This window comes from Ctenopharyngodon idella, chromosome 20, assembly GCF_019924925.1.
Source record: "Ctenopharyngodon idella isolate HZGC_01 chromosome 20, HZGC01, whole genome shotgun sequence".
Lineage (NCBI taxonomy): Eukaryota > Metazoa > Chordata > Actinopteri > Cypriniformes > Xenocyprididae > Ctenopharyngodon > Ctenopharyngodon idella.
Window position 1 is genome coordinate 31,643,621 of NC_067239.1, and position 9,682 is coordinate 31,653,302.

Below are 9,682 nucleotides of genomic sequence, written 5' to 3' on the forward strand. Positions count from 1 at the left end.
TTAGCCCAAATGGCTGCTGGTAAATGACAAACATTGAACTTCCTGCAGGGCTTAAGATGTGAAATGAATAAAATATGTTCATAAATACACATTTAACCCAACATGCCAGTTTCATATAGTGTCACAACATCAATCGAAACAAAGCCGTTCTCATGGGTGTGTGTGTGTGTGTGTAAGCGCTCATCTGTTTTTATGCATCTGTATATATGATGAAGGGATGTATGTATTTATGTTTGAATTTGTGATAATTATCTGATGGATGTTTCTCTGATCTTCATGTCAATCTTTCAGAACTTTCATCTTTTCTCACTGGCGGCAACCCAAAATCTGTCTGTTTCCTAAATGAACAAGACGTCATGTTAGACGTGTTTTCAACAGAAGAAATAAACGGCTCTGTTCCTAAAGTTAAGGCATCACAGACATCCAGAATGCACTGCAACAAGCTCAGAAAAAAAAAAATGTATCCAATATGACAGACAAAAACAAAAGAGATGTTGGTTATAAATAATTAAAATTAATCAAATACAGAAAAAATAGTTCAATCTAATTTAAATGAACCGTTTTACCCTGTGCATGAGGTTTTTAACTACTTTATCAAACTTTATTGAAATTAAGTCGTCTTCTGTGGGTTTCGTTTGAAATCAGTCACTTCTGAGCTTCCATTTCAACAGATAGCAAGAGTTCGAGTGTGTAAATAAATCAATTCTCACATCCATATGCAACGTGTGTATGATTTAACGTGACATCAGGAGCTGCATGAAGTCTTATAAAAGAAATTGATTCTATAAACATTGACATGATTAAATGAAGACAGTTTAAACATGATAAATGTGTCAAATATCGTATGATAACCCTTCTCTCATATATTAATAGATGACTGATATTTGTACCTTGAAGAACAATCTACTCCTTGTATGAGTAAGAGTTTATTTTTATTATTCCTCATAAGTCTCTTTGGGGGGGGAAAAGCACCTTTCAAATGACAGTGCAAATATTTTACAAAACATTTCATCTAAAATTATAGATTATTTTTTACATTTCTGCATTTAGGCACCATTAATTCACACCATCCATCAGTTTTTTCTTCATGTCTGCGGAAAGATGCATTTAGATGAATCTCATGAAAACATTTCGAGGTCAAATCAAATAAGAAAACATACTTTGGGGTCAAACATGATGTGAGATTCATTTTAACTTCATGACTTAACAGTTTTGTAAGAGTTTCGTGCTGAACAGATGAGTTAAGATGAGTTAAACAGGTGGTTCGTTTGTAGACGGGATTCATTTGAATATCCGGCAGTCGACCACAAAACGTAACAGATTTCTGGGAAAACGTTTGCATTTTCGTGAGTCGTGAATAAAATGAAAATAAATTAAAAATTAAATAAAATTATTTTATTTTATTTCTTTTTAATTTAATTTAATAAAATGTTAGTACATTTAATGTTATTTCATTTAATATTTAATTTATTTCATTTATTTTCAATTAATTTAATTAGTTTATTTTAATAAAATGCAACAGAATTCTGGGAAAGTGTTTGCATTTTGAGTCATGAATAAAATAAAATAAAATAAAATAAAGTTAAGTTAAAATGAAATTAAATAAAAAATTTAATGAAATTAAAATACATTTAAAAAAACAAATAACATAAAATTAAATAAAATTAATTAAAATAAATAAGAAATTAAATTAAATTATTAAATTAAAAAAAAACAAAATTACATTTTATTTAAAATTAAATTAAATTACATTAAATTAAAAAATAACAACATTAAATTAAATAAAAAAATCCACAGTCTAAGCTGTTAATTATATTTCCACGAATTCTGCTTGTATATGCTGTACAGTATATGAATTTCTGAGTTGAATAGAGTTTCTTATAGAACTTGTTGATCTGTAGATTCCCATACAATAACAATAATTGTATTTGCAAGTGACAAAATAATAAAATATCAAGTACATGTTGCTAATTTAAATGACTCAAACTTAAAAAAAGTGTGAATATCATTGTTTAGATGTCCTTTTTTGTTAAATGTTTTGTTTGTAAAGTGTGTTCATGCATATTTTTGCAATAAATGCCACTTGTTTTAATATTTCACATCAATGCATTTTATGATGCAATGACATTCAGACATTTTTAAGTGTCTGAACACCTTTAGGGCTGCTGTATTCATTCATGATGTCTGATTTATTGGATTCCCACAGGATTCCCAATGATTTATTGGATTTTCCACAGGAAAAGACATTGCATGAAACCCTATAAAGCTTCTAAATAATTCTTTAACCTTTGTGGCCAAAAGGAGCAGATAAAAGTGTTGTTATTGTGTGCGTGTTGCTGAGTAATTGGTCCCAGAGGACTCGTGTTCACGTCCAGTCATAACACAAGGACCACGAACACTCACAGGTGCACATCGCCACCAAAACTGCTCTGTCATTTAACACGGAGGGGAATTTGTGGCTTTAAACTGCTGCTGTCATGTCACGTCTGTGATATTAATAAAATCCCTTCAATGGAACAGTGACAAATATAGTAAAACCTGCACAAATTGACTCAATAGTGACATAAAGTGGGCAAATTAATGTTATTTCACACTCTATAATGCAAATAATTTAACAGTAATAACAGTGGCACAAATTATGTTCTTGTTTTCCAGTACAAATATTTGAAACATTCTTAAATCAAGATCATTTACTGGAGAAGCAAAACGACTGAAGATATTAAATCTGGTTTTAAGCACAAACATACCTATTTCTGATACATTTTTCAGTTAACAAGACTTGCTTTTCAAGTACATGTATCTTGATTTGAAAATGTTCAGATATTTTTACTGGAAAACGAGACAAAAATAGTAAAACAGATTTGCAGTGTGAACTTTCATGACTTTGAGATTGACATCTGTTGGAGAATCGTGATGCTCCACCCATGAATAGGCAAATAATTGAATCTCAAAACTGAACTACATGAGTTATCAAAACCAAATTCTGCCCAGCCTCTGCTGAAGACATCAGCCACCATCACAGCTTATAATAATACAGCATTATTGCACTATATTCCCACATTTTGATTTATACAGCTGGATCAAACTGAGGATGTCGGGAAGCTCCGGGAACGGGAAGCTGCGTCAGTGGCTGATCGAACAGGTGGACACTGGGAAATATCCCGGGTTAGTGTGGGAGGATCGAGAGCGAACCACCTTCCGCATCCCGTGGAAACACGCAGGGAAGCAGGACTATAACAGAGACGAGGACGCGGCGCTCTTCAAGGTGATGAAAGTCACTATATGAGTAACACTTCACAGTGTACACAATAATCAATATTAATAATTGTATTTGCAAGCAACAAAATAATAAATATGAAGTACATGTTGCTATTAACACTTATAAATGTGTGTTTAAGTCTTTTTAATCAAATGTTTTAGGTGTATTTGTGCATTTTTTTTTTTATGCAATAAATGACACTTGTTTTGATATTTTACATCAATGACATTCAGCCATTTTTAAAGGTGCAATGTGTAATTTTTAAGAGGATCTATTGACAGAAATGCAATATAATATACATAACTATGTTTTCTGTGGTGTGTAAAGACCTTACATAATGAACTGTTATGTTTTTATTACCTTAGAATGAGCCATTTCTATCTACATACACCGCGGGTCCCCTTACATGTTAAGTCGCCATTTTGCGCCGGCATGTTTCTACAGTAGCCCTAAACGTACAAACTGCTCTACAGAGCGCGTAGGCTATCTCACCGCTAAGATTTACACACTGCACCTTTAAGTGTCTTTAGGGCTGCTGTATACATTCATACATAACAGCTTGTGAATGAGTGTTAATGACGTCTGGTTTATTGGATCAGGCCTGGGCTCTGTTTAAGGGGAAGTATCGTGAGGGAATAGATAAACCGGATCCACCCACCTGGAAAACGCGTCTCAGGTGCGCGCTGAACAAGAGCAGCGACTTTGAGGAGCTCGTGGGCCGAAGTCAGCTGGACGTTTCAGAGCCGTTTAAAGTTTACCGGGTTATTCCTGAGGGAACCAAAAGAGGTAAACACTCACATACAAGCATGAATATACATCTGTTTGGGTCTCTATATGTCCCATATAGACACACACACACACATATATATATTACATTTAAATAGCCTATGATATTCATATGACGTTAAATAATAACAAAACATACTATTAGGGCTGTCGAAATTAATTTTTTATTTTTTTTTCCATTTTAACCGTTTTCCTGGAATCCTTTGGCTAGCCTTACATTATATGATCATCACACTATCATTTATTCAAGTCCTTTTAAACCATTCAAGACGCAAACGAGAGCTCAAATCTGTAGGCCTACTGGCGCGCTGCGCTCTCTGTTTTCACTCACCCGAAACGCGCGCACAAGGCCCGGGTATTCTTCACTTTCCGCGTCCGGACGCGTCTTGCGCGCAGTCGTGTCCGCATCCGCACAGCTTTTAAAGTATACTTAACCACTGTGATGAATGCGGATGGCGGTTCTACACATGCGCAGTACTATTGACTATATGACTCTCAGGGTTGCCAGGTTTTCACAACAAAACCCGCCCAATTGCTACTCAAAACTCGCCCAATCATGTTTCAGGGGGTTCCCCAGTAAAATCCGCGTTTTTGGCGAGGTTCCCCTGGTAAAATTCGCATTCCAGGGGCTAAATATCATGTTATTTGGGGTTGTTTCAACCTGCGGACATGAAAAACAACCCGCGGCAATAGCGTAAAAGTAGCCCAATTCCGCGGGCAACACCGGTGATTCTTCTGTCTTTCTTGCGCATGCGCTGTTGTACGGGCACCGTCTGCGCGGTCTCAAAAATTGGGCTGCACATGGTGCGGACATCCGCGATCCCTCCTGATGACGACATTTACATCACGCGGACGCAGACGGCCGAAGTATACAGCGCGCCAGTACCGCACTGAGTTCTCTTTCGCGCTTTAACAGACAGACACAAAATTACGTTGAAATGCCGATTATTGTTGAGTATCCTTGTAATCAGTCTTAAATGAGTTAAAAAATGTTAAATGATGTAAGAGTTATGAGAACATCAGATGTGTGTCAGATCCACGTCTGGTGCGTCAGGTCTTAAAGTGACAGCAGCCTAATAAACCTGCTGCTGTCTGTCATTAATGTTAATCAAAGAACAAAAGACCAAGAGAAAATTACTCACAGCTCTTGGCTGAATAACTTTTGTAGCTTTAATAAGGATTCGCCTATATATTTTGGCAGAGCAGGTAAAAATCAGAACAATATGCAATAAAAAAAATATAATTTTAATTAAAATTGTAATGTTAGGTGTGATCAAACATGATTAATTACAGAAGAATGTGCAATTAATTAGGTGATTTTTTTTATGCATAATGCATATATACATATATATATAATTTCTAAAAATGTGTGTGTGTATATATATATATATATATATTTAATTAAAAATTTAAATGAAATAGCCTAGATAAATATAAAAATATATAGAAATAAGTATATATGTATATTAAAAATACAAATTTAAAAAAATGAAATTCAATTTAATTAAAACGAATTTCTCCTCCATTTCAGGACCAAAATCATATGAGAAAGTTTCCACAACCTCAGGTCATCATAACTACCCGTTTTATCCGTCATATCAACCGGTGGAGAGTCAGGTAACACTAGCGTAAACAAGTTTCTTGCAGACTACAACTGCCCATGATAATATGTATGAGAGATGAAAATGATTCAAAGATGGTACTGATCTGTTTCTATGGCCGTCTCCCTGTTCAGGTGTGTAACTTCCTGTCTGCTGCAGACCGTAGCTGGAGGGACTTCCTGTGTGAGCAGAACTCACTGTCAGACGTCCACTTCAGCCAGAACTCGCGCTGGGACACTGGTATTTACTCTGTGTGTGTGGTCATTTGTTTATTAAATATATTCTCATTTAAAGTGAAGAGTGAGTGTGTGTGTGTGTGTTTCCAGGGTACCAGATAAGTGGATCTTTTTACAGCTGTAACACATTTGATTCTCCTCCCTCACCGTTCACCCTGGAGACCAGCATGAGATCAGCAGAGGCCATGGCACTGTCAGGTACACACACTCCCTAGAAACATCTACCGACAAATGCAGTGATCTCTTTATGAACTGTTTTTCATTGCAGCACAACACTAAGGACGTTTTGTCCAGTTTTGTTGTTCTTCCATAAGTCTCACCTGTGTCTCTGAATCTCTTCCAGACGCGCGTCTGCAGGTGACGGTGTTCAGCGGTGAGACTCTGGTCGCAGACGTCACCGTCACGAGCGCCGAGGGCTGTCGACTGGCTCCTCATGACGACAACTGGAGCTACAGTGGCCCGGGCGGCCCGGAGCTGGTGCCTCTTCCTGGAGCGCTGGAGGGGGGCATTCTGCTCTGGATGACGCCCGACGGCCTGTACGCCCGATGCTTCTGTCAGAGCCAGGTCTACTGCGACGGGACGCAATCAAACCTGAGCACCAAACTCTGTAAACTAGAGAGGGAGCAGACCAGCAAACTACTGGACACACAACTCTTCCTGACAGGTTAGAATGAGCAACAAAAACACCGCGCACACACACCAGGGTTGGAAATTAATGGAGGCTTGGGACAAAAATGTCTCCAAAATTAATAAAATTGCTTTCAAAAACCAAGATATGGTGCAAAAAAGTTCTTGTTTTTAATATCTATAAGCAATATCACACAAGCAAAAGTGCTGTTTTCCCGAATATCAGCACGTTTGCAAATCTGATCTTGATTTTATACAATTCAATAAACGATAAGTTAATAGTTTATTAGTATTGACTTATATTTTAGACTCAATATTGCCTATTTTTCCTCTATTTTGCCAACAAAAATAGTTCCAAACAGTCAAGCCATTGCGCGTCTTTGAGGTTTCAGTTTCGTTACTGAATGAATCCACGTTTTTGAACAAATCGTTCTACTGAATGACTCAATGACTCATTCAGTCACTTCTGGTTTGTCCCTGAATGAATCAGCTGGAACGAATCGTTCTAATGAATGACTCGGTGACTCATTCAGTCCCTTCTGCTTTGTCCCTGAATGAATCAGCCGTTTTGAACGAATCACTCTAATGAATGACTCGACAACTCATTCGGTCACTTCTGTTTTGTCCCTGAATGAATCAGCCATTTTGAACGAATCACTCTCATGAATGACTCGATGACTCACTCAGTCACTTCTGCTTTGTCCCTGAATGAATCAGCAGCTTTGAACAAATCTTTTGAGTGAATGATTCAATGACTAACTCGTTAAGACAATGATTTGCCGCCACCTACTGGCCGTTTAAGTATCATTTCATTTTATCTGAGGGGACTGAGTGACAAAGATTGAACACTGTTCTGGTTAGAGAGAGAGAATGCGTTTATAAACAGACTATTAAGAGCGAAATATGAGATAACATTGTAAATATAACAGAGATAAAGTAATTGCTGTTGCATTGCATACAATGTTTTTGTCTGTCTTTTTTTTCCTTTTGGGAAATTGCAAAGGTCACTTCTGACGACAACTAAACAGCATATTTAAAGTCGGCATGAAAGAGAAGTTTCACTAGTCTTTTCTTCCCTATTAGATGTCACTGCAAAAGGGAGGGGAAGTTGTTTTGATTCAAGATTGTGAGGGCACATGAATTAAATGGACAAATCATTTATAATAAATACTACAATATTCCATAAAAAAATAATAATTGTCAATTTTGATTTCATGTTGACTTTTAATGTTCTATTCACTCACTCTTTCAGAACTCCAGGGTTATTTCCTGCACACACGTCCTCCTCCGCGTTTCCACGTGCAGCTGTTTTTTGAGTGCTGTGACCCCTCCGCAGACAAGAGACCCCTGACAGTTCAGGTAGTGACCTTTGACCTCTCCATCCACACTGATGTGCAATGTTCACCTCCACACGACAAAACACAGCTCACTTCTCTTGTCCTGCAGGTGGAGCCGCTGTTCGCCCGGCAGCTGCTGCTCCTCCTCCAGCAGGGCGGCGTGAATTACATGAGAAGCACCCATGAACTTTCACCTCTGACCCCTGAGCAGATTTACACCCATCAAGATTTCCCTGCCATCAACGCACACCAGACGCATGGCAGCTTCATCCAAGAGTGACCCCGCAGGAGATACAAGACGTTTCTAGATTTTACTGTGTATTGGCAAAGTAAAAGATACCAATTTTTAATTAAGTTAATAATATTAATAACCCCAAAACTACATACAGGTGAGCCACGTAGCAACTTAATGCATTAATACAAAGTGTGTCACAACATTTTACAGGTCCTTCAAAACAAAATACATATTACTATTTTTTATATATATATATATATATATATATAAAAAATAAAAAAAACAAAATATATTTCTTAAAGGAACACTCCACTTTTTTTGAAAATAGGCTCATTTTCCAGCTCCCCTGGAGTTAAACAGTTGAGTTTTACCGTTTTCGAATCCATTCAGCCGATCTCCGGGTCTGGCGGAACCACTTTTAGCATAGCTTAGCATAGTTCATTGAATCTGATTAGACCGTTAGCATCTCGCTCAAAAATGACCAAAGAGTTTCAATATTTTTCCTATTTAAAACTTGACTCTTCTGTAGTTACATCGTGTACTAAGACCGACGGAAAATGAAAAGTTGTGATTTTCTAGGCCGATATGGCTAGGAACTATACTCTCATTCCGGCGTAATAATCAAGGAACTTTGCTGCCGTACCATGGCTGCAGCAGCCGCAATGATATTACGCAGCGCCTGTGACCCCCTGCTTACACAGGGAGCGTGCCTTGCAACCATGGAGACATTTGTGAGAGACGCTGCGTAATATCATTGCGGCTGCTGCAGCCATGGTACGGCAGCAAAGTTCCTTGATTATTACGCCGGAATGAGAGTATAGTTCCTAGCCATATCGGCCTAGAAAATCGCAACTTTTCATTTTCCGTCGGTCTTAGTACACGATGTAACTACAGAAGAGTCGAGTTTTAAATAGGAAAAATATCGAAACTCTTTGGTAATTTTTTAACGAGATGCTAACGGTCTAATCAGATTCAATGAACTATGCTAAGCTATGCTAAAAGTGGTTCCGCCAGACCCGGAGATCGGCTGAATGGATTCGAAAACGGTAAAACTCAACTGTTTAACTCCAGGGGAGCTGGAAAATGAGCCTATTTTCAAAAAAAGTGGAGTGTTCCTTTAAATTATATATATATAATTTAAGAAATATATTTTGTTTTTTAATTTTATTTAAATATATATATATATATATATGGAAAAATAATTAAAGTATTAATCTGAAAACATTAAGAAATATTTCAGTGGCTGTCTGATTAATAATGTTTATATTTTTGTGCTTTGTATGTTATTTTCTCTGCTTGCACTGTTATGTTGTAAATTCAACTGCATCTCAGGGACAAAATCTGTTCAAAATGAATGTATGTGAATTAAATATCCACATACTGCTTATTGCACAGTATATACTGTAAAATGAAATAAATAAAAGTATGTGAAACTATATATTATGCAATGATAAACACATCAGTAACACTTCACCATAACTTTACAATTAGTTACGAATGAACCAATGTGTGTTAATAAATGCTGTAAAACATACTGTTCATGTTAGTTAATGCATTAACTTGTGTTATTGTAACGTGTTACCATTTCAAACAGCGGTTTG

At 36.9% G+C, this 9,682-nt stretch overlaps 1 protein-coding gene across 1 annotated transcript; it reads left to right on the forward strand.

Moving 5' to 3' along the window:
* The first annotated feature begins 2,966 nt into the window (after positions 1–2,966).
* irf4l (interferon regulatory factor 4 like) lies at positions 2,967–9,519 on the forward strand. The gene is made up of 8 exons (XM_051874311.1): positions 2,967–3,265; positions 3,859–4,045; positions 5,577–5,662; positions 5,781–5,886; positions 5,973–6,080; positions 6,226–6,546; positions 7,762–7,868; positions 7,956–9,519. Exons 1-8 carry the CDS (start codon positions 3,092–3,094, stop codon positions 8,124–8,126), a joined length of 1,260 nt encoding a protein of 419 aa, XP_051730271.1. The 5' UTR covers positions 2,967–3,091; the 3' UTR covers positions 8,127–9,519.
* Positions 9,520–9,682: the final 163 nt, after the last annotated feature.